Source organism: Myxine glutinosa, chromosome 6 (assembly GCF_964187855.1).
Source record: "Myxine glutinosa chromosome 6, kmMyxGlut1.1, whole genome shotgun sequence".
Classification (NCBI taxonomy): Eukaryota; Metazoa; Chordata; class Myxini; order Myxiniformes; family Myxinidae; genus Myxine; species Myxine glutinosa.
In genome coordinates, this window is record NC_136266.1 from 23948309 (window position 1) to 23974397 (window position 26089).

Here is a 26089-nt window from a genome sequence, read left to right on the forward strand (position 1 = left end):
TGAGGCCAAGTCCCATATCTGCAACATTGCACCCTTCTCTACCCTCGGGGCGTCCCGACCCGATAAATTTTTACCTATTTTAGTGTGGCACTCAGATGTAGTTCCCTCTACTATTAACTCTACCCTGAGTGCGACAGTTTTACAGATATTCACAAATGAGTAAATATGTCCCTCTGCGACGTTGCACCCTTCTCCTCACAGAAGCACACCCACGGGATAACCGAATCCGGAAAGAATTCGCAAACTAAACATACAGCCGGTAGGGAGCATTATTTACAAGACTACGCTGATATTTACACTACGATCCAGGACCTGTTTTTGGAGGAACACATGCAGATGTTATGCATAGAGAGAGCACGCATGCCAGCATCGATACACCAACCCACGAGTGCTCTGTGGCCTACGGCCTTTAATAATGTGCAGAGCACCCCTTCCCAGCACCAAAAGCACCACCCCATCACACAGTCAGCACCATCCGGTGCAGTCACCATTGTTCAATGAATAAAAATAAATTCAACAACCCCTAACCCTGCAGGTGTCTCTTGCTCTTCGTGTGGTGCACGTGGCCTTCTGGCTTCTTTCAAAAAATAAAGAAAGGCGCCAACCGCATCCATTTCCTTATTGTGGCCGTCAGGGTGCCAACTATTAGTGGTTCACCTGTTTGGCATAGGTGCCACGTTGACCCATAGGTCCTTCCACGGGTGGTGCTTGGCCGCAAAAGAACTGCGGTCCATTGTGGGTGGCCACAAACATTGCGGTCCATATGGTGTATCGATCCAAGCAGCAAGCAGCGAGAGTGCAGGCCCACAACTGCGGAGCCAGCACCTCTCTCTCCTCTCTCTCTGCCCCAAAGCCAGATCCTCGGAGGTGGGAGACAAAAGAAGCAGACAAGTGAGTAAGGTGGTAAGGGCGCAAAAGTGCACGCAATATAAGATGATGCACACTGGGGGCACATGGGAACCAGGTGAGACAGGTACGTTCCTACCGTACGCTCCCCCCCCCCCCCACCAGGTAACCTACATGGCCCCTCCCTTACCCCTTACTGTATCCACAAAACACAACACTACCCATAAACATCTACTTTACAAATCAACAAACGTCCCTACTGTCTTCCCCGTTCCTCCCATATACCAAATTCGTCTTCTCTCCCTCCTAACCAATCAAATTTGCCATTTTCAACTCTCATCAAAATTTGCCATCTCCAACTGAACATCAAAATTTGCCATCTCCAACTCAACATCATAATTTGCCATTACCAATTCATCATCAGTCCCTCCTAGGGAGGGAGAGATGGAATCACCCCAATGTCTCATCCACGTCGTGATGCGTCTCACCAATCCACACAGCAATTCTCAGTTCCTGCACACAGAACAAAGAAAACACAGGTGTGGAGTCATCATCACCACAGGTAAGTGGCTGCGTATGGTGCGACAGGTTCATCAATCCTAACTATTTCCTAAATGACTTTAACAACTTTACATTACCCGGGGTCTTTCTCCGGCCAAACCATTGGCCCTCTTACACTATGGGTTCTAAAAACCAATGCCCATTGACCAAACTGTGGTGCTTTTCAATTTGGGGTCTCACTGCCCCGATTCATCTCCCGGTGCCCTCGCACAATTTCTGGGCTGTGGCGTGTACCTCTCCCAGTGGGTCTACCCACCTGCACACCTCCACCACTGCAGTTGCCTCCGAGCTTACCTGCTCCTTACCCTAACCTAACTACCTGGGGAAGGCCCTCTGGCGCTCTCCCCACTCGGTGCCCTCTCTGGCACTGGGCTGCCCGATCCACACCCGGGATCCTCAGGCACCCACTCACAACTACCGGCTCCCAGAGCCCACCTGCGGCCTCACCTGGCCGACATCCTCACAGTGGTGGAGTGCCCAACCAACTACACACACTAACAGGCTACACGCCCAGTCATTTCCACAACACTAATGCACCCATCCACAACACCATTCTGCAACCGCACCACAGATGCCAATATCCAACCACAATTTACCTGTACCCTCTACCTCACACTTACACTACCCGCCCCGGGTATCCGTGATGGGGGTCCACTCTTCCCCCATTCACACCTTCGCACCATGCACACCACTCCGTACCACTTACTCCAACTCTCTCCACACACCTGTACCTGCACACCTGTGCTCTCACACCTGGTGCCACCTGCACCCTTCTCTCCCCAAGCGCATTCGCGCTGATCCACACACTCACTACTCATACACTGCTCCACACTGCTCCACACACCTGTCCAGCTCTCACACAGCATCATCTCCTCTAACTACTCCCCTCTGAAACTTGCGCTTCCCAGTCGTCCCTTTTAACTATTGCGCTCCCACGTCATTATCATCCACACTAAACTACCTGCGTCCCCACTACAGGTATCAGTCACTAACTAAACTTAACGTTACCTAATGTCAATCTCTTCTAGATCCCTACAATATAACCTAACCCACCCGGGCTAGTTTTCACTGCCATACACCCCATAATCTATTGCTCCTTTGCCCCACATGGGAAGGGCGGCAGGGATGCCAGCCTTACCCACCGGGCCCATCGCTCACTACCAATTTTTGCACATCAAATTTCAACAAATCAAAAATTTGCCAATCACTGCCCATCATCTGCCAATCATTACTGCCACTCCTTTGCCAATCATCAAATTTTGTTTTTCTCTAATTTCGGGGCCAAAACACTAACCTCATCACCCAGTCTACTCACTACTGCCTCTCGGTGCGCCAATTCCCGTCCAAAGCCCGGCTTCGTAAAGCCAAGCCATGAATGCGGGTTGTTTGGTGCCAGTGGCTGGACACGTCCCGCATTCGGTGCAGGGACGGGGGCTTACCCGGGCCGAGATCCCACGCACCACCTCGGCGTGGAGCCATCCAATTGCCCGATCTCGACCTGCCGGCACGTCTCACCAAAAAGTGGTCGCCATGACGACCCTTCCTATCCAGCTGCCCGCTCCGCCTAGTGGAGCACGGACGCGGCCGTTCAAAGCGAGGCCCGGCACGCACCGAGGGCCCGCTTCGGCTAAAAGTCGACCTAACCTCTAACCTGGTTACCGTCGATGCTTCACCTGGATTCTTACACCCCGCAGCCCGTTCCTTGCTCACACATCCAGCCGTCTCCATGCTCCTCGTACCTTTCCTTACACACCTCGGTACTCTCATTCCACTCACAGCCTTGGTCACACACCTGACCACCGAACACCTTGGCACACATTCGCCGCTCGCACACCTCACCAACACACCTCTTCGCGCCCCTTCCTCGGTCACCTCCTCTGTGACAATCACAGGTGTGCTCTCATTCGCACACCCAACCACGTGCCTCACTAACAACTCCAGCGTGCATTCCCACTCACGCTCTACCATTCCAGGTGTGCATCCTTCCATTCCAGGTGTACATCCTCGCTCACCTGTCACACCCAACTCACGCTCCTTGTCACTCTCACTACTCTCACCACCACTCTTGACAACGCACTCACCCTTCCTCTTGACAGCGCACTCTTTCCCCATGCACCTGTCCGTTACACACCTTTCTCGCGCACACTCTCCCGTCACACCCTCTGTAACACTTACCACACCGCGCTTCCATGTGCTCCCTCGCACACACGCTACGACCGACTCACTCTCGCCAGCACCCTCACTCCTTGGCACGCACTTTTTCCTCACACACCCCAGAGTCGGACTTCCTCGCACACCTCCTTTTTCGCACACCAGACCTGTCACACACTTCACCAGTGGCCTCTCACGAACACCCGGGTCCATCTCGACCCCCAAGCTTCTTAAATCCCCTGGCGCATCATACGCACGACCATATTGGTCACCACTTACACCGGGTCCTCTTCCTCTTCGCTTCTCCTCCATCACCTGCGAATCCCTCATCCGGTTAATGAGCACATCATCACGATCCGAACACAGACTTTGGACCAATTCTTTTACTTCCTCCTTTATCTCTTTCTTATCCTCTCTCCGTCGCTTCTTAATTTCGCTCATCCCTTCTTCCACTTCTTCTAATTTTTGCTTCACCTCCTTCATCTCTTCGTGCGCCCCTTTAAGTTCTTCCTCTAACTCCACTTTATTTTTTTCTATGTGCTCCCGCACCTCCCGCTCTTTAACCTCCATCACCTCTACCACCTTGTCCATTTTCCTCGTCAGGTCCTCATGTACCGTCTGACACTCTTTTTTAATTACCCCTACGTCCTTTTTCATCTCCTTCTGTGTCGATTTTAAACCCTCTATTACCGCTGTGTTCTTCTTTACCTGGTCCCCCAACTCCTTTTGTCCCACTGTCAGTTGTTCTACTCCCAGCGTCAACTCCTCTATACCCCCTTGCAATTTTACAGTCCCCTTTCTCACCTCCTTCTCCATGCGCTCCTTACAGTGCCTCACCTCCTCGCGCACTCCTCCGACCTCCTCACTCACTCCTCTTCTGATCTCCTCTCCCATCACTTGCATCTCCTGCCCAGATGCCACCCTCATCTGCTCCATTTCCTCCCTGTGAGCATCCAGTTTGGTTTCTACCCCCATTCTGACCCCCTCTATCTGCTGCCCCATTTGGTTAACTTCCCTTTCCGCTTGGTCCCTCATGTCCCTCAATTTGCCTTCCATACTGTTTTCTAACCCCTCTAACCCCTTTTGCATCCCTTCCATTTGATTCTCCTGGGCAGCCATTCTATTTTCTACCCCCGTTAACCCATTTCTCACCTCTTTTATCCCGTTGTCTAACCCCTCAAAATTATTGTCTAACTTCCCAAATTTCTTGTCTAACTCCTCAAAATTATTGTCTAACTTCCCAAATTTCTTGTCTAACTCCTCAAAATTATTGTCTAACTTCCCAAATTTCTTGTCTAACTCCTCAAAATTATTGTCTAACTTCCCAAATTTCTTGTCTAACTCCTCAAAATTATTGTCTAACTTCCCAAATTTCTTGTCTAACCCCTCACCGGTACCCCTCGCTTCGTCCCTCATTACCCCCATTTGGTTTCCCATTACCCCCATTTGGTTTCCCAATCGCTCACTCTGAGCCCTCATTTCCTCCCTCATTTGCTCGCTATTCTGGGCCATAAGGGCCTTCATTTGTATGAAAAAAAGGTCCAAATTTACCAGCGGCGCTACTACGGTCGCGGGCGTGGGCGCCGTGGCCATGTGCGAGGCGCTATTTCGCGCGTCTGCTACCCTCGCTGCTTCGCTCTCCTCGCGTCCCTCAATTTGGTCCTGGACCGACCCTGCCTCACTCTCCTCTACCGGACCCCAGCTGTCTTGATCCGCCATAGCGCGACTTTCAAAATTCGGGTTTTTATTTTCGTAAAACAAATTCAAATTTCGCCGTTATAATTTCGAGCGGGAAACGCGCTCCGGATCGAATTATACCTCCCCAACACCAATTGTTACCCTAGTGGTACAATTGGTGTTCCAAAATTTGGGCCTAATAAATTTAGTCCCAGGTCCGAATCCGACACTCCTGACACCAATTGTTACAGACACGACTTTGATGTTAGGGTGGGCCGAGCGGAATGGCCGCCGTGTCCGCACAAGTTACCCGATTATACTCGAACGTTGCCGAGTCGCGCTACGCTAAATCAATTGAGGAAAAGGACACAACGGCTGGGTTAAAATGACACGACACCAAGGGTTCAGTTCTCAAGACCTCCGGAGGAGGTTATATTAGGGCGGAAGGTCAGATTACAACGACAAGAGGGACAGCATAGAAAGGCAGGCACTTAGACACACTCTTATAATAGCCCCGACAGACGACAGATAAACAGGACAAAAACTGACTCACACGGGGATTGATGGCAAGGAAAGCGGGTATCGATGGCTCAAGGTGCACTCTTGGCTCAAGGACAGAATCGACCCGGTCCGGTCCAAAGATGCGGGAGCTCTCACTCAGCGCTCGGAGGTGGTGACTGGCTCTTCTTCAAGCTCGGGGCGCATCTCACGTCACGTCCGGTAAGTGGCCGCGTATATCCGGCGGGGAGTGACACGCCCTCGGCTCGTTAGCTCCGCCCCAGATGGAATCGGCCCGTTGCTTCTCATTGGGTGCGTGCGGGGGGGTTACCGGCTCCGCCCTTGACGAGGGGCTGACAAGGAGCCCCTTCGTGGTAACCCCGTCGGAGCGCATGGTCAATGGCGGCTAACCGAGCCGGTGTGAGGACGCACACTCCCCCGTGCCGCGCCGTTGTTGTAGTTGTTGTAGTTGTTGTTGTAGTTGTTGTTGTAGTTGTTGTTGTAGTTGTTGTTTGGGGAAGAAGATGGGAGGAGGTATGGGAAGGTCCTAAACTCACTACTGGTGCCATATAATCACATTCTGGTGCAACGAAGAGTCAGAATTAATGGAAACGAGTCCTTAACTGACATAGACTAAGAATAACTAGCAAGATGTCCGAAAGTTGTCTACGTGAGATGCGGTGGACCTGGGCACGACATTTAATGGGGGAAAAAGGGGAAGGTCGGTTCTACAGAGTGTTATTTACAGGCAATGGGACTAGGGAATGGGGGATTGGGGATAGTTGGGGAGTATTGGGGAAATAGGGGAGTATTTACAAGCGGATATTGAGGCCAAGTCCCATATCCGCAACAATATATATATATATATATATATATATATATATATATATATGTATGTATATATATATATATATATATATTGTTACGGTTCGCGGATTAGAATGTTGTTTGCCGAGCGAAGGCACCGCGGCCGAACAGTTTCCCCGATTCACCCGATTCACCCAGACGTTGGCCGTATCGCGCTACAGCTATTCAATATGGAAACCTCTAAAGCGACCGAATGTAAAGAGGAAGAAGAAGAAGACGTACGGAGGAATAACAGGTTTTATTAATTATTTTCACAAGCCAAAGCAAAGAGAGCGGTTGGTTCTATACAGAAAATGGAAGGAGCAGGCACACAGTGAAATCTTTAGCTTACCTATACAAGCTTAATTAATAAACCCCAGGACAACGTTAAAGACAGACGGACGATCACACTTACACAGGGAAATGCAGGCAGGAAGGAATGGCTTGGAGATGGGTGGCTTTTCGAGGCAAGGAAGGTTCAGCGGGTACTGGGAACGGTCGGGCCAGAAGGCACCGCCGTCAAGAAGCCGAGCTTTGGTCCCAAACTGCGCGGGCGAAGTTCCTCTCTCTGTACTGCTGCCTCGTGCGCTCCTTGCGTTGCCCCGGGTCCGCTTTTCCTGCAGCGCGGCACGTTTCACGGCAGCTCGGTCACACCTGCTCGTCTCCAGCGCATCTCCTGGACCCATCCCGTAAAAGCTCATCCCTTTGACTCATCTGCTTGTCTCCTTGGGGAGCGTCCCGCGGCGGGTTATATAGGCCCCGCCCTTCACCCTTTGAGAACCTCCCCCAAACGTTCTCTCTCCGCCCTCTCAAGCCAAACCCCTCGTTCTGGGTTGGATGAGCGGGGCCGACTTACTCCTCCCCTCTATGACGAGGTGGAGACCCGCCTTTCTTCTTCGGCGTTACCTCATGCGTAATGGAGTCAAATGCAGCAAAGTGGGCGGCAGATGGAAATGCAGCAAAGTGCCTAAAGAGGCAATTGCAGCAAAGTGGCGAACCTGGCACTTGGAAGCTGCCATGGGGCGTCAGAGGGCCTACTCTTATTTAATTCGGTGCAATGAAGACTCAAACTAGTGGGAAACACATCCTTAGCCTACACAGAGAATAAGGGACTAACTATTTAAAAGGATATATCGTGTCCTGTGTGTAGGTTTATGGAATTAACTAAGAGGACGAGCTGCGACCATTCTTTACATTACGAGGGTCAGTTACACACAACAAAACCATACTTTTCACATTCATTACACTTTCTCAAAATTGTTACACTTCTCAAATCCGTTACACTTCTCAAATTCGTTACGCTATGTATGTATATATATATATATATATATATATATATATATATATATATATACACACACACACTCAACCCTCGGCTATCGCGTTTCTTTGCTGTCGCGGCTACCGAAAAAACTGCACAACACACGACTATCGCGCCCCAAATACGTGCTATAGTGCACCGGAAATGGTGGAAAGGGTGCTACGTCATCACCGAGCATGGGGAAACAGAAATCAAGGGAAAATCAAGAAGAGGAAGAACTTAACTTATGCTCAGAAATTCGAAATTGTGCAGTTGACAGACAATGGTGAAACAAAGCGAAGTGTTGGAAAGAAATTTGGGATAAATGAGTCAACAATGCGATGTATTTACCAAAACCGTGATTATCGTAGAAACGTAGATAAGATTTAACATTCAACAGTGAAGCAAGGTGCTCCTTTATTAATACGGTACTGGCAGGTTACGAGGAGCAGTATCATGCCCATGTCAACTCCCTCCGCCAACGCCAGATCACCGAATTCTTACGGCCAGATTCGGCGTCAGAACAAGATTAATCGGGGGACATTAGGGTAACCGCAGGAGGGGTGGGGGGGGGGGCACAAACTGCCGTTCGAGACCTCAATCTATGATGTAAATGCTTGATAATAAGAGTTTGCCGTCAACAACCAACACACCAACCCAGTTCCAATTTAAAAACATGCTGCAAAGTCTCTCTCTTTCACACACACACACACACACACACACCACACCACACCACACCACACCACACCACACCACACCACACCACACACACACACCACAAAATATAGCCGACGTGCAAGTTTGGTGCCAAAGGCTTGGCCTGCGGGTGGGTTTGGGGGGGGGGGGGGCATGGCCCGCGAATGCCCCCCCATGACGCCGACCCTGCTTACGGCGTCGCAACGAGGCACAGCCCTCTGTCTTTGACGAGCCCTCTGACGTTGAGCGCTTCTCTGGTGCTTCAGCTGACGCAATCCTGGACAAGTTAGAGGCACGTAGGGGTGGTCAATAAGACCACCCAAGCCTCGGAACCTACCCAACCACCTAAGCCCCTCATTGTCCCCAAAAAGGTAAATAAAATGGTAAAAAAGTACTTTTTTTACCATTTTATTTTTATTTACATATTGTGAATCTTGTTTTCATGTTTCTTTATATGTTAATGTTTCTTTATATGGTAGAAACACTTGGTAAAAAAGTGGCAAAAATAGGTTTAATATGTGGTCAACTTGGGTGTCCTGGCACCAATTAGAATTATTACCATACGTTCTTCAGTTCGGCTATCGCGATTTCGGCTAACGCGCACCGAACGTAGCACCAATTAGGCGCGATAGCCGAGGTTTCAGTGTATATATATACATACAGTGCGTATCAAAAAAAAGGTAATCCGAATTCAAGGGGTTAATATGCAAAGGTTATTTAATTTGACAATTTACATGTGGTTTACCAATTATGAGGAGATCCTCAGCTTTCCATTGATGCCTTTCATGCATCATTGCTGTCACACATGACCGAGTACATGTTCATTGAAAATGACAAGTTCAAATCGCATTTTTACAAGTTTGGCTAATCGATGCAAGACAGTTTTAAATGGACGCATTACTTGTCGACTGCCAAGTTGATTATGTAAAATTGTTAAGCTGGTCTGGTAATCGTCGGTTGCGTCATCCTTTGTTTAAGATGGGTATTTAGCTGGAAGTACCAAACTGGAAGTTTGCAGCAAACTCGTGATGCGTTCAGGGAACGTTTCCCAGAACGGGAGCCTCCAGCAGCCAAGACCATCTGGGCAAATGTTAGAAAATACCAAGAGCATGGCACTAGCCTCAACCGCAACAAGGGGAATTCTTGTAGGAGGCACACTGGGCGATCGGAAATGAACATTGCAGCAGTAAGGCAGCAAGTTTTGGAGCATCCTAGGGATACCAGCGCAAGACGAAATGGGACGGGATTGCCTTCGGCAACATTCAACAGAATCACAAGACTGGACCTCCACCAACATCCATATCGGATTCACATCCGGCATCAACCTCCGCCTGGGGATTTTGCCAGGAGGCTGGTGCTTGCCAGATGGTTGATAGCACGTTGCGAAGCAGATGTCAATTTCCTGCGGTATCTCGTTATCGGCGACGAAGCTGCTTTGGCCATGGACGGCAAGGTCAATACCCATAATGTTCTTGAATATGCACCGACAGGACAACCCCCTGAATTTAATTTTGACAACCAACATGAATCGACAAAAGTGGTCTGTTTGGTTGGGACTTTGTGGAAGTGGTCAGGTGATCGGACCATTTTTCTTTCAAAGGAATGTCAATGGTAACAGGTACAGTCACGTGAAAAAGTAAGTACACCCCATGTAAAGTTTTGACGTTTTCAACATATTTCAACATACAGCTATTTGATTTTCATTTCAACAATATTGACAGATAAAGGTGATTTAATATAACAAATATCATGAAACATTTACATTTTGTAGTCCATTGAAAAATTTAAATAAACATAAATGCAAATTTTTCATGTGGAAAAAGTAAGTACACCCTTGGCTCTAATAGGTGGTATTGCCCCCATTGGCAGAAACAACCTCAAGTAGGCGTTTCTTCTAACTCTCTACCAGTCTCTGACATTGACTGGGAGAAATTTTTGCCCACTCCTCCATGCAGAATTCTTTCAGCTGTGTGATGTTTGAGGGGTTTCTTGCATGCACAGCTCGTTTCAAATCCCCCCACAACATCTCGATGGGATTTAGATCCTGGCTTTGACTTGGCCATTCCAGAACCCTCCATTTCTTTCATTTCAACCATTCCTTGGTGGATTTACTGGTATGTTTAGGGTCATTGTCATGTTGCAAGGTCCACCTTCGGTTGAGCTTCAACTTTCCGACAGATGGCCTCACATTATCCTCAAGCACCCTCTGGTACAATGAAGAATTCATAGTGGATTCTATGATGGTGAGCTGCCCAGACCCTGATGCAGCAAAGCTGCCCCAAACCATAATATTTCCACCACCATGCTTTACAGTTGGGATCAGGTTCTTGTGGTCAAATGCTGTCTTTGGTTTTCGCCAAACATGTCTTCTGGTACTGTGGCCAAATAGCTCCACCTTTGACTCGTCTGTCCAGAGCACATTGTTCCAGAAGTGCTGGTCTTTGCCTCGGTGTTCATTGGCAAACCTTATTCTTGCCCTGATGTTCTTTCTGGGCAGCCAAGGTTTCCTCCAGGCACACCTCCCATGTAGATCAAATTTGTGCAGCCTCTTTCTAATGGTAAACTCGTGCACTTTGACATCAACAGTGGCAAGAGCTACCTGTAGGTTCCGTGATGACATTCTGGGGTTCTTGGAGACTTCTTTCAGCATCTTGCGATCTGCTCTCGGGCTGTAATTGCTGGGGCGGCCTGGCCTGAACAAGTTGGCAGTTGTTTGGAATCTTCTCCACTTGTAGATGATCTTCTGGACAGTCGAATGATTGATTTCAAATTGTTTGGAGATCTTTTTAAATCCATTCCCAGACGTGTAGGCATCTAGAACCTTCTTTCTGAAGGCCTCAGAGAGCTCTTTTGATCTAGGCATGGTGACGCCGCACACTTCAACAACAAAGAGCAAACCAAACGAAATGTCTGAGGTGGTGTATCTGATTCTAATTTTAGGTATTTGAAGTCGTGATAAATGTAGGGGTGCACTTCCTTTTTCCACATGCGAAATTTGCATTCATGTTTATTTAAATTATACAATGGACTTCAAAATGTAAATGTTTCATGATATTTGTTATATTATATCACCTTTATCTTTCAATATTATTGAAATGAAGATCAAATAGCTATATGTTGAAATATGTTGAAAAAGTCAAAACTTTACATGGGGTGTGCTTACTTTTTCACGTGACTGTATATATATACATATATATATAGTAGATGCAACTGCACTTTAATCTGAGTTGCAGGGCAGTCGACAATGCACAAATACACTTCGACGATATGGGATTTTCACTCATCATGTCTGAGCATCATGAGCCATTGGTTCAGATAAGAATGCTAAATACACCATTGAACAAACCAGGATTCTGAGGATAAGTTAAGTTGTTGGTGAAATTATTGTAAGACATCTAATGGGCCATTGATGTAAATACGGGGCTTAATGCAGGATGTCATTGGAATGTTCCCCCTGGAAACACTGCCTGTTTTGGAGGATTGTGAAAGTGAGGGCATCTTGCATTTTGCTTGTGCAGGGGATAGAAAAGGGCCTTGGGTATCGATTGCATTATCTTCACCAGAAGAGCGAACAGCCACATTTATGTCATTGGCGAAGGAGATTTGCAATGATGCAGCCCAATGCATCTATCCTCTATTGAGTCTATGGTATTGGCGGGAGCAGAGTCTCAAGTGACCAGGGTGAGAATATAACCGATTGTCGGTGAGAGTTTTTGAATGAGTATTCTTGCTCCGATCACACATGCCTTCTCTTTCATCTTTATGGGAAGAAGGCTGACCCATGGATAAGGATTTGCAGAATGGGAAAGATAAAAGATACCTTTTTCACAGGAGCAGTATTTTGAGAGCTGTAAACGAATGCTGTCAGATTCTGCTGTGCATTAAATGTCGAGCTTAGCTGGGAACTATCATCTTTGAGGCTGAAGAGCAGACATGATGAAGCTGGTTACTTGGAGGAAAGAATGTAGTTTTGGAGGATTAGGGTGTGAACCTGAACTTTCGATGCATTATTAGTTCAGGTGTGCTACATTGCTGGAGGCTTTGAAATGAAAACAAATAAATAAATTGACTTTGACAATCCATACCATTAAGCGGGGGTTGGGGGAGACTAGCATTCGACTATGCTAGCACGGGAGGAATAAGGAAGAGGAAGAAGTGGCGAGCTCTTACCGGTAGCGATCTCACCGGCGGTTTTCAATCCTGTAGGGAATGAACTCAAAACGAACACGGGGGTAAAATGTACAAAAATAAAGATTTATTACGGAACCCGATACAAAGAATGCAACAGAAGAACTAATTCTGAATTGGGACGTCCCCACACAGATTTCAAATACGAGACAAAGGGAGTATGAATAAAATGTCCTGTCGTGTATTTGTGAATGTGAGCTTATCTGTGTGGCAGTGTCGTGTCGGGTCGATGTTCGAGCGCGTCGTCCGACGCAGCTCCGGTTGGCGCGAAGAAAGGCCTCGATGTGCCCCCACTTGCCCGCTCGTCGGTCGCGCGCGAGGTCCCGTTTGTTTGTAGCACCAAGCCTCGCTCCAAGCACCAAGCCTCGCTCAAAAAACCAAGCCTCGCTCCAAGCACCAAGCCTCGCTCCAAGCACCAAGCCTCGCTCCAAGCACCAAGCCTCGCTTCAAGCACCAAGCCTCGCTCCAAGCACCAAGCCTTGCTCCAAGCAGCAGGCCCCGCTCCAAGCACCAAGCCTCGCTCCAAGCACCAAGAACACCACCTAGAACCCAGGGAAGATGACCAGGGAAGAACGCAGGGAAGCCCAGAATGCCCGCGAACGAGTCGTTTTGTCCCCTGTGGGGTGACGTCAGCTCTCTCGCGTTACCAATCAGTCCCTCGCTTCTTTGTGGTCTTTTCCCGCCTTCTGACGTCACTGGCCCTTCCCCTCAAATCAACGACCTGCTTCTAAGTAGTGGTTTTGCGCCTTCCGCACTGATAGGCTGAATGTTCACGCCTTCCGCACTGATTGGCCGAGGTGTCCACAGTCGGTGGCCAATCAGTGTGCCGCTTCCTTCCACCTTCCTTTCACCAATCAGTGGCCAGCTCTTACCCCAGCCAATCACACTTTCTCTGGGTGTGGCTATAGCCTGCCTTGCACGATGTTTGTTGCTATGCCAGCTGTCGATGTGGCTGGCTACGGCTCCATCGGCGGTGCCCCGATCTGGCTTCCTGCTAGTTCTTCCTGTAAGTCTTATTGTGGCGGAGGGGAATTAATTAATGTATGCACTAATGGATCTATCTTATGTATATGAGTGTGTTGCCATAAGGGACACTGGGTTGCTTACAGAGGGAACGACAAACAAGGGAATTTTACCCATAATCCCTGTACTAATTAGCATCCCCTGCCCCCTCGTGGCGGGGACACAGATACAACTTATTCCAACATACGGCTAAACATAGAACTTATTACAGATAGATTCCCTATCACGACAATCGAGCACCTACATATGCATATCTACCTGGCTCTAGATATTCCTCTACCCCTAATTCATAACACTATATTCAACAATGGTGTTGTGTGATATCTTACTATAATTCACCAAATGTCTTTTCGTCTGTTCGAAGGTACCGTAAAAACGGCTCAACCGATCGAAATGATGTTTTGTGTGGGTAATCATGGGATCTCCATGAGTAAAATAGGCTATTTAGTTTTTCCAATTTCAGCTTTGGTCTCCAGTATTCTCAGGTTTGGACTCCCGCATAACATTCACGTTCGCATAACGTCCATTGTGACTATGTTCTCATTGTGACAATCTTACTATAATTCACCAAATATCCGTCTGTCTGTCTGTTCGAAGGTACCATAAAAACTGCTGAACCGATCGCATAGATATTTTGCATGGATAATCCTGGGATCTCCAGCAGTAAAATAGGCTATTTAGTTTTCCCAATTTCAGCTTTGGTCTCCAGCATTCTCAGGTTTGGACTCCCGCATAACATTCGTGTTCGCATAACGTTCATTGTGACGATGTTCTCATTGTGACGTATGTGTTCACGGTGGTGTTTGACGTGACGGTGTGAACGTAATTTCGTAATGTTTTTCGTTTCGTAATCCTTTAGGCTGAAAACGTTTAATGTTTAATGAACGTTTAATGTTTAATGAACGTTTAATGCCCTTCGATGTTGTTAGGGTAAACCGCTGAGCCCCATCCGTGATGGGGACTGGGGCTTGAGACAGTGTCCTTCATTAAAAGTATAATAAACGCTGTCTCCATCGATCTTGCCAAGGCCGTAACAGCCGTAACGTTTAATATCTACATGACAGAATTCCACATAGCTATTTGGGCGGTGAATACGCTAACAGATCGCTGTCTCCATCGATCTTGCCAAGGCCATAACAGCTATCGGCTCAAAATCATTTTAACTGTTGATTTGGTACAGTTACACATATCGGGAATTTGGTACACGTATCGGGAGTACATACGACATCGCGATTGTGAACACTATTATCGATCACGATTCACGATTCACGATCACGATCATAGTGTATCGATCACGATTTGAAACTCGATGGAATAATATTTATCGATATGAACAGTGATGTGGCTTTTATTGAAATTCTAAAGGTACTGTTTAGATTTTGATGATTTGCGTGTGATATGATTCAACGGATGTTTATATGAATCGTTTAAAATAAAATAAAAACCTTCAATTTCTGATATTTTGCCTTTTCATTTGGGCTTCCCAATTGGAGCCCCGCCCATAGGGCGGGTACCGTTGCTAGTTTGTAAAATTTCGCATCAATCGGGTAAGCGGTTTCATAGTATAATTATTTAATGTTTTCCTTCAATCCAATATGGCTGCCACCCCATGTGACCAATGATGTTTTCATGATCATCTTTTAATCACCGTGCTTGGTCAATGACACTCGTAAAGTTTTGAGTCAATCAACTTGTTGGTTTGGGAGATGTTTTTTTTAAGGTGTTAGGTTAAATCCAATATGGTTGCCAAACCATGTGTCCTATAATGTCATAAATTTAATATTTCAATACAAATGGGTCATAGATGGAATCTCCCATGATGAAGCTAACTCTAAGGGCCCTTCACTCACTCACCACAGGCAGGTTGGTGGTCTTTGTTTTCTACCGACTCCTCTATGGCCTAGCCCCCCCCCCCCCCCTCCCCACCCAGCTCTGTCTGTGCTCTGTCCCCCAAATACTCCTACAGGTCGCACAAGATCTGCCAGCAACCCTCTTCTGGCGAAACTTCCAAAATCAAGACTCTCTGCTCACCTTCACTCTTTCATTCCTCTTTTCTCCCGCCTCTGGAACAAACTCCATCACTCTCTTCAATCCCACTCCTCCCTCCAGGTCTTTAAAACAGCCGTTCGCCACCATCTCTTATCTTCCCCCTTCGAAAACCTTGATCTTTTCTACCCCCGTTAATTCACCCCAGATCCACTTTTTTGAAATACCGACTTCTTTCCTGGAAGTCCTAGTAGTGTCCATGTGTTTTGTACCTCCTCCAAGCCCTCTACCGCTCACAGATCTCCCGATGTCCGTGCTCTCAAATGTTGTACTTGTGTGCTTCCCCCTCTCGCCCTATCTTGTATCTCGCTCCCTTTATTGTATGTTTTATGTGTCAGTTTTTTAATTTTTTTTGTGATTAATGTTAGCTCTTACACTAGCCTCGATCTTGTATACAAAAAAAGAAAATAAAAATATATCATGTGCATGCAATTTCAGATATTTAGGATAAGGGATTCGATTAAAACAATTTTGCCTCTTAATCCACTTCACCTAAGATGTCATCATTATCATGCTTTTGTTCCCCATTGGGAGTACTTGACAATGTGCCAAGTTTCAAATTTTTCCATTTAGCTGTTTCCGAGAATTTTTTTTAATTATTTGCGTTTAATCCAAAATGGCTGCCATACTATGTGACCAATGACATCACAATTATCGTAAAGGCATTCTGCATGGGTGTCACTCCCACCCTGAAAGTTTTGTCTCAATCAGAAATGTGGTTGCTGAGAAAAACGAGGTTAGCCCATACGTACGGACGTATGGACGGACGGACGGACAACCCAAAAACATAATGCCCCCAGCCACCTTCAGGGCCGGAGGCATAAAAAAAAAAATCCTTCTCTTGATGCTTGGCAGCTTGATGACCAAGGCAGCTTGGTGAAGTTTCTGACCGCATCGATATATGAGACCTATAAGTCTGAACAAGGAACTTTGACAAAGGAGGAGGCCATTTGGCCCATCTTGCTTGTGGTGCACCACCATTAAATAAATCTGTCAGGCTCTCGACTCACTGTCACTGCGGTGAAGAGTGAGGATGAAAAAAGGTGTGGCAGGCACAGAGACTGGTGTTATAAATGTAAATAAAATAAATATTTAAAATCCATTTGTTTATTTCCCTTATATACTTGACATGGTGTGTTTTTACTGATCCCTGCTTTCGAGAACATTACCAATGTTAGCCTCCCCCAGAGATTTTCCATTGAAGCCGAACCGAAATGTTTTCTCGCGTGCTAAATCTGCAATAACCGGTCACCACACCAAACTTGTTCTTAGAGAATAAGTTTGTTTTGAGAAGAAACAGTCCGAGGATGAAAAACGAAGAATCCCGGGACAAAATATACATGCACATGAAAACGGGCAGATAAAGATATAAATAAAGAACACTTGTGATCCGATATAATGAAAACCCACTCGATGCAGGAAATATGATATTATATCATCAAAATAATTTCAAAATTTGTCGGGGTCCATGCCCGTGGATCCCCCTAGTTAGGAGTCGTTTTTCTTGTTGCTTTCCTTTTTTTCAGAAATTCTGCAGTTTCACCCATGTAAACATTCAATAAGTTTGTCATTTTTTATAGCTTTCTTGAGGCACAATCAGCTTTTTGCCCTCCTAGAGATAAATAGAAATATTGCAAATGTGTGTTACTGTTATATCTAGCAATCCCTGCGTACATACAATCCCTGTGTGCATACCTTGCCAGCCTTTGTTCATGCCAACGTCTTTTGATTCTTCTTCCTTACAGATCCATGCAATAAATATGTATGTTTTGCAATGCCTAGAGAGGACATGAGCAAGCACGTGTGCCTGTCAGTATGTTCCAGGACCATGGCATCGAAAACCCCTGTGGGGTTTGTTGGACTTGGAAATATGGGAAAGCCTATGGCCCAGAATCTTTTAAAGAATGGTTACCCTGTTGTGGCCACGGACATCTTTCCAGATGCCTGCAAGGAGTTGCAGGATTCTGGAGCACAGGTAATAAAGTTGAATTTTATTTTCATTGCTTTGGATGATTTGGTAATTATGCAAATCAAATGCCTTTTGACTATATTTTGTTAATTTTACCTTTGCATGCAAACTTATCGATCTCCAGCGGAGTGCTTCAATGAAAACTGGGTGTTTGGGTATGTTTACACACCCTTTTAAAAGATAATTTAGGGTGTGCTCATCACAAACAAAAATAGGCCTTACCAAAATGGTGGTGTGCCACCATTGCCAGCCCTCAGTGACATCGCTTGGTTCTTAAGCCGCCATTTTGTTTTGGCCTATTCAAATGTGCCTTGTCTTGAAAACACTATCTACTCTCATGGACTAATTAAAGCATATAATCGAAATCTGGATTTGGATTTGAGGATCGGATCAGTACACTAAATAAGCATTGAAATCTGAAAAATTTAAGACTTTAGCAGTTCTTAGAACTAAGTGTGTATGCAATATCTATTTACCTTAAGAAATCAAGCCTATGATCCCTCTTCCATATTTTCACAAGAAAATGTGAAATTTCCAAAGCATTAAACTTGACTTTTTCTAATGTTTTGATAATTATATTGAGTGAAGAAAATATTTAGGAATGTGCCGAAATTAACCAGCTTCATTGAGCTGGTTTTGTAGAGTGCAACAAAAATAATTACAGGCCTTGCGTTGGAAACACTATCTACTCTCACGGAATAATTAAAGTATATAATCAAAGTTCTGAGATTTTTATGAGAGCGGGAAATCTATATTGTATTACGGATTGCATAAAGGCTCCTTCGTTCACCACTTTTATGTCTGGCCAGGGGTATATATAGAAGCTCGCAAAATAATGCCATAAAAGCAAGCAGTTCCTTATCAACTGATATTTGTAAGCCGTGGCCATACAGTCACAAAAGGTGTAATTGACTTTTCGTCACAGCGGATGTCGTTTTTGAAATCAAATTACAAATGTTAAGGTTATAAAATGGGAAGACAATGTTGTAGTGATAAAATAAATGTTATTCTTCAACCATTTCATTGGAGTGCTCGCTTGATAGTAAGGGCATTTTATGAGATATTTCACAAATCTGTTAACTAAATTGTTACCAAAAAATTTCTTCACCAATATGTTTGTAAAGGTGTGTAATAACATGTGTTAAAATGTTGAAGTTCAACTCCCATGGGAAACCCAGAAATAAAGCTGTTGAATTCGGGTACCGAAAAATTATTTTCGAGAATTTTAATTTTTTTAAATCGGCCCTTAAGTAACTTATGAGGGGTCAAATAAGGGTTTTTCATGATTCTGAGTTGATTGTTAACATTTATATTTTCATTTTTACATTTACACACAAAGTAGCTTTTATTTCACATACATATATAATACTCAAGAGTTATTTCTCATTCACAATGTCAGAAGTTTCAACAGTCATTGTCTATGTCTTCTTCAGACTCAACAACATCATGACTGCAGTTTCTGCATGTAATGCCATTACAGACTCCACAGGCCGAGATGCACGTGACCCCATTCTTCTTGCAGCTGCATCGCCGGTTGCTGCAATCTCCATGACAATTACAGCTCGTGAACTGCAATAGCTCCTCAGGAGCCGTGGGGTCCAGTGTTGGAACTGGCTCATACCCATGCACACCTATTGTCCATCCATAGTCACTGGGGTTCAGAGACATGCTCTGTAGAAGGCAGGCCTTTGTAAGCAGGCAAAGTTTCTAGTTCCTTCATGAGTTGACAGTACAGCCGTGCGCCCTTGGCATACTGATGATGGCCTGCAGCGGCAAAGATGTGAAGCATCTTGGTAACAATGCAGGACAGATGCCCATTGTGGTCTGCAAGTCGCTCGGTTCTGATAAAGACCTTGATCACATCTACCATGTGGTGGTACTCCACCCAGAGTGCAGGTGTTCTTCCTCCTTTTGCGAGTCGTTTGAAGGTTTCTTCAAACCTTTGCTCAAACACTGGCACTACTGGGTCTGAGTGTCTGGCTCCCATCTTCCCATCAGCCACCTTCTCCATGAAGGTCTTCATGTCACCACACTCCTCCTCAGTGAAGGCGAGTTTCATGATGTGTTGATAGATGGCTGCATCGATGAGGAGGTGAACACGGATTGCCTTGTCAAAACATCCTCCATCCATGATGTGGTTGGCTGTCGTACTTCCAGGATAGATCAACTGGATCACATCTAGTAGTCCAGAATCTTCCATGATGTTACCCATTGATCCAAGATAAGACTTCAGCAGGTGAAAACCACCCAACCTTGGAATGACGGGTAGATTTGCCTGCTTTATTATATTCACAGCCTTCAGCCAAATCGGAAGATCAAAGGTCACTATAGCGACCCCAGCGCGCCGTATGCACTCTTTCAGAGTGGTGAAGATGGTGTTGAGGTCATTAGGGTCTCCTTCAATAACTGGGAGGAACTCGATCTGTGTGCTCTGCTTTGCATCATTAGCATGGATTCTCTTCATCCAGCCATTCCAGTTGGAGTGTGGGAACTCAGGATCGTTGGCTTTGATCACCCACCCCGCTGCCCAGAGTGTGTCACCTGGAGTGAGGAGTGGCTGATCATGAGCCAGGGAGGAGGAAAGCTCAGCGAGGGGGAGAAACATGATCGCGTTCGTTCCTATCTGTTTCCTGTTTGTAAATGGAATAATCTTTACTTCAGTTCCTCTCAGGATCTTAGCTTTGTCGAGTGCCTTCAACTTCACTCGGGGGAAAGCTGCTGTTGTCTGTGGATCTGGCAAAGGTGGTGCCGGAGAGGTGACTTCGATCCAACCCATTGAGTGAAAGGGAGTGTTTCCGTGAATAGAGACAATGTTTAAATCTATATTGTCTCCAACAAACTGAGTGACTGCATTGTTTGTTTCCCCAACCTCCATAAAGACCACCTGATCATTACTTGACAATTCACTTTCACTGGCTGGCACTTTGGCTGTCATCACTGATTGATCCTCAAGCGCAGCATCAACCGCAACCTCATCATTGATCTGTTCATCGGTTTCCTCCACAATGGTGTCAAGAGTGCCAGAAGTATCTGGAACATCATCTCCACTCCTACTATTAAGGAAGCAGTATTTGTAGTTTTGTGTCTCCGTGTAAGACTCAGTGTATCCCAGCCGGTGGAACTTGTTGAGCATCCATTTTGACCCAAATCTATGATCAAGTTGTATGGCAAGCCCCATTTGGTGTGGCAATACTCCAGACCGAGGTCGACAGGCCTTAATAAAATTCTGCCCCCAAACGGCAACTCTTTCGTCTGTCTTGACAATCGGTCTCAAGAACATCTGAAGGCTTGCAGGAACAAGTGTCAGCTGACTATCGATGTCAGTCATACTGTGTGTGGTGGGGTATGACTTTGGACCTAAATCAATCAAGGCAATATCATCGGATATGAACTTGAGTGCCGTCTTTATGATCTGAGTCTTCTCATCTCCATGGTCAAGATTAGCATGATGCGCTCGCAGAATATTGTCGGTGCCATCTTTGAGACAGAGTACATCTGCCCTTCTTTCCTGTGTTGTGAAATACAAGGTGTCTTCGTATTTCTCTAGAAGTTTTATCTTTAGCCAATGCTTTGAATAAGAAAGGCTCTTCTCTGGTGACTGATCAAACTCCTGCAGCTTTTCATGGACTTGGTCCATGTTCATTACCCCATGCTCTAATTCTGAGTCTAACCATTCGCAGAATTCAATAAAAACTGCCTCTCGCTCCTCATCAATACTCCTCTGTCCTCTCTTCCTTTTTCCTTCCTCATCAGTCTTTGACAAACTGTCACCTCTCGCAAACATAAGTTTGCATCGCAAATGGTACAGTGTTTCTTCTGCTACCAAGTCGTTGATCCCTTCCAGGCGTCCAGTGACTTCAGTGCCCCAGTCATCCCCGCGACTCCGTGCTGTCTTCAGCAAGCTTGCCTTCAGTGTATCTGCAGTCAAATTATCTGGCACTCTGTATTTCTTTCTAGCTTGTGCTGGATTATTTTTGTAGAGCTGGGCTGGTTGGTTGCAAAGAATGCATACATCCTTATAGAGGAGGTCAACTGACTGTGATCTTCTAGAACTGCAGCCAGTTGATGAACTGAACTCACAAGTAGTGCGTCTTCTCTTCAACTTTGATGACTCTTTCTCTGCCTTTGATGCTTGAGCTGACTTCTTGGTGGTTGCAACAAAGTTGTTGTACAGATCATTTTTACACTTCTGGTGGTACCTCAGTTTTCCTTCCTTTTAAGCCTCCTTCATACGTTCCACAACAGTAACATTTTCGACAGTTTCTGCTTGTTTCAATAAAGTTGAGTATCCCTTTGGAGTTGCCTGTATGAGCCTTTCAGCTGGTGTATCCGAGCATGCACAGATGAAGCAATTGAGCACAGGTGGAGTAACGTCTTCATCCATATTGCTAGACTCCATGTCCTGCAAAGTAGAAAATGAGATCTATTTAGAAATTATTTTTCCACAAAGGAGTGTCTGTGGTGAAATATAAATGTTAACAATCAACTCAGAATCATGAAAAACCCTTATTTGACCCCTCATAAGTTACTTAAGGGCCGATTTAAAAAAATAAAAATTCTCGAAAATAATTTTTCGGTACCCGAATTCAACAGCTTTTTTTCTGGGTTTCCCACGGGAGTTGACCTTCAACATTTTAACACATGTTATTACACACCTTTACAAACATATTGGTGAAGAAATTTTTTGGTAACAATTTAGTTAACAGATTTTCATATGTTTCCCTTACTATGAGTGCTTAGCACTAATCAGGCCGGGTAGTCCGCACCCTTCCATCATTTTTGCCATATTTTCACAGAATTTTTTTTTTTCTCGTGCTGAGTTTTCATGGCTTTTTTCTGCTCAAGTCTCGTGCACGTTTTGATACTGATTTTATAAAAATCGGAACTACGGTTGCCGAGCAGCGCAAATTTTTCTGCGCTACGTACCATAAACCTGGGGTTTCCCATTCGCTTTACACAGCACACATATCAAAATTTGCATGTATGAATATGTAATGAGCTGATAACTAAAATATCTTTAAAAGAAATCTGTACAGTACTATAAAACTTTTGAGATATCTAAAAGTCTCGTAAAAAAGCCATGCTCCCCCTAACCTTCATAAAAATGTCATAAAGCCAGTAACTTTCGTTTTCTAAGCTTTGGTGAACGTCGGGCTTTTACGATCAGCTCTACATGGCATTCGTGTATGAGGGCTAATTATGTCACTGTACCCGTGGAAATTGTAGCCTCAAAATAAGAATGTGAAGTTGTCCTGAGTGGATAATAGGTATGAGAATGAGCTGTACTCTCGCACCAATCAAAATTTGGACTTGCTTTTGAAAGCGGGAAATTTAGTCGTGGAATAATCTACACTCTGTTTGTGAGAATCGGCGGTTTGAATCGAACATGAATAGCCTGCCATGCTTTCAGCATACTCCTGCAGAACAGGGGGACCAAAGTTGTATCAACGCTCTTGATATTGATGAGAATGAGCTGCTGGTCAAAACCCAAGTTTTCCGGCTTGTCTAAGTAGGTAGTGAGCAAAAGCTTTCCACAGAACATCCGCATACATTCCCGTACAATAGCCTGTGTCATGAAAGGAGGCAAAAAGCCATCACTTTACTGGTGGTGTCGATCAACCCCTGTCCATCTACGGCGAAGGGCAGGCTTAGCATGCTCGACCGGAGCCAGTGCTTCGCCCCTACCCCACACCGCCTCCACCCCACCCTCACCTCCCCACCCCCTTCCCCAAAAAGTCAATACAAATACTTGAAAGTTTTAATACAATAAAAGCTGGGGCCTGTAGTGCCTTAAACTTGTGCCACAGCATTGATGGTGGAAGATTGAGCAACAAAACACATGACACATACCACTAGAGACTCTGAGCAGCAGCAGGGCCCTGCAATTGCATGTGTGTGCCGAAGCAAGCAACAGCTGTGGAAAGTAGGAGAGACAGAGAGACAGAGAAAGAGAAAGAGACAGAGAGGTGTTGTCTCTCCAAGGTCCAATTGCCGCGCACTTTATTTGGTCCAATTTGTTTGTTCCAACATGATGTAATGCTAATGTTGATGGTAGCTGGTAAACATGCAAATAATTAGGCTAAAACAAAAAACAAGGGTGATTAGATACTGAAGGTTAAACCGTGTTTGTGATTTCAAGTGCGCTGCAGCTATACTACTAACGAGCAGTAAATCTGGAAGTCAGACCTAGCTGCCCATTATTAATATTAAGTCCTGCGCCCTTCTCCCTCCCCCCAAATAGAGAAGTCAAGACTCAAACTACGCATTTGCTTTTAATATGTATTTTTTGAAAGATCTCCAAACCATTGTTGGGATTTTTTTTTTTTTTAAGTTGGCTGCAGAAGCTATTGGTCTCAATATATTTCTGTCCTGCTCAACAGGTGCATGAAGTCTTACTTTAGTTTGATATTAAGAATTTCATACAATGAAGGTGAAGAAACAGGGTGGAGGAATTGTGGCCACATTACCTTTGGTTGATGTTCCGTTGCAGATTATGGACTCGCCTGTGGAAGTTGCTGAGCGAACCGATAGGATCATCACCATGCTCCCATCCAGCCCCAATGTGATTGACGTTTTCACTGGTCCAACTGGCATTCTCAAGTGTGTAGGCTGTGATATCTCTGGGAAGTTTTTGCTCCTCTTTCTCGACTTCTATCTCCAGAACGTTTTTGTTTTCTTTTCATTAATGCGTCTAATTAATGCGTAAGTCCTGTCCATAAATATGACAGTTGAAAACAAGGGTATCAGAAATTAGCTTGCACCAAATGGCTTTCTGAATAACTTGCATGAGATTTTGAATCTTGTCAAGGCAAAAATCTATTAAATTGAGGAGTTTATCTGTATAAATGCTAAGAGCCTGTTGTTTGGCTTAGTGGTTAGGGTGCCGGCTTGGGATCCTAGGATCCTGGGTTAGAATCCCGGTCGATCGCTGAATTAATGCCAGGGGGGTTGACTCAACCTGTCATCCTTCTGAGGTCGGCAAATTGAGTACCAGTTCACTGGTAATTCCCTGTGTGTCGCAAGAGGTGACTAACAGGGTTGGCGGCAGGAAGGGCATCCGGCCATAAAACATTGCTTCAAAAAAGGGGACCACGGTGCCCGAAAAAGGCCAACCCCTGCTCTGCGGGGAAAAATGGCCTCTAAAGGTGGTTCTTATCAGTAGAAATGCTAGAACAGCACTCGGTAGAGCGCATACCTCCGCCAGGCTGAACAGTTTATGGTCTGTAGCCCGCTGATAGGCCAGATCTGTACGTGGACCTGAACCAAAATCTAATCGGCTTGTTCTCGTCACCTACCAAATTCATCCACCAAGTTTTGTCGTAACAGGCCATTAGGTGACTGCTCACCTTAGAAATCGAATTTCGTGGCACCTCTGCTGGAAATGCATGAAAATGATCTTACCCAATGAAAATGATGTGCTAAAAACAATGGAAGTGTTTCACACTTGATATTCCATTTTGAAAGTGTCTAATTCGAGATCGTTGGACCGAATCTCTCAACATAACTCCATATTGATAAAATAATTCCACGTGGGAGATTTTAGGCAAAATTCTAGTGTGCAAAAGTGACACGTTTTATTTATTGTTTCTCGTAAATGGAAAATGTACGACATAAACATGTACAGTGCATTCAGAAAGTATTCAGACCCCTTCACTTTTTTCCCATTTTGTTATGTTGCAGCCTTATGCTGAAATCGTTTAAATTCATTTTTTCCCTCATCAATCTGCACTCAATACCCCATAATAACAAAGAGAAAACAGGATTTTAGAAAGTTTTGCAAATTTATTAAAAAGAAAAAACTGAAATATCACATTGACATAAGTATTCATACCCTTTGCTATGACACTTGAAATGTAGCTCAGGTGCCTCCCATTTCTCATGATTATCTTTGAGATGTTTCTACCCGTTGATTGGAGTCCACCTGTGGTAAATTCAATTGATTGGACATGATTTGGAAAGGCACACACCTGTCCATATAAGGTCTCACAGCTGACAATGCATATCAGAACAAAAACCAAGCCATGAGGTCGAAGGAACTGCCTGCAGAGCTCAGAGACAGGATTGCGTCGACGCACAGATCTGGGGAAGCCTACAAAAAAATCTCTGCTGCATTGAAGGTTCCCAAGAGCACAGTGGCCTCCATAATTCTTAAATGGAAGAAGTTTGTCAAAAAGAAAAAGACATAAAATGTCGTCGCCTCCTTGGATTTAGTAATGTTGCTGCACAGAGTTAAAATCCGTCAGTCAGCCATCTTTGGTCAGTCCATGTTTGGTACAAAACAATATCTT

The 26089-nt window shown here is 45.3% G+C and overlaps 1 protein-coding gene across 2 annotated transcripts in view; it reads left to right on the forward strand.

Moving 5' to 3' along the window:
* The window catches only part of HIBADH (3-hydroxyisobutyrate dehydrogenase), a 192333-nt gene that overhangs the window by 15818 nt on the left and 150426 nt on the right, over positions 1-26089 (forward strand). For both annotated transcript variants that reach the window (XM_068101264.2, XM_068101265.2), the window contains exons 2-3: positions 17647-17807; positions 24292-24401. In XM_068101264.2, the coding sequence (XP_067957365.1) occupies positions 17647-17807; positions 24292-24401 (271 nt within the window). The remainder of the gene's footprint in view (positions 1-17646; positions 17808-24291; positions 24402-26089) is intronic.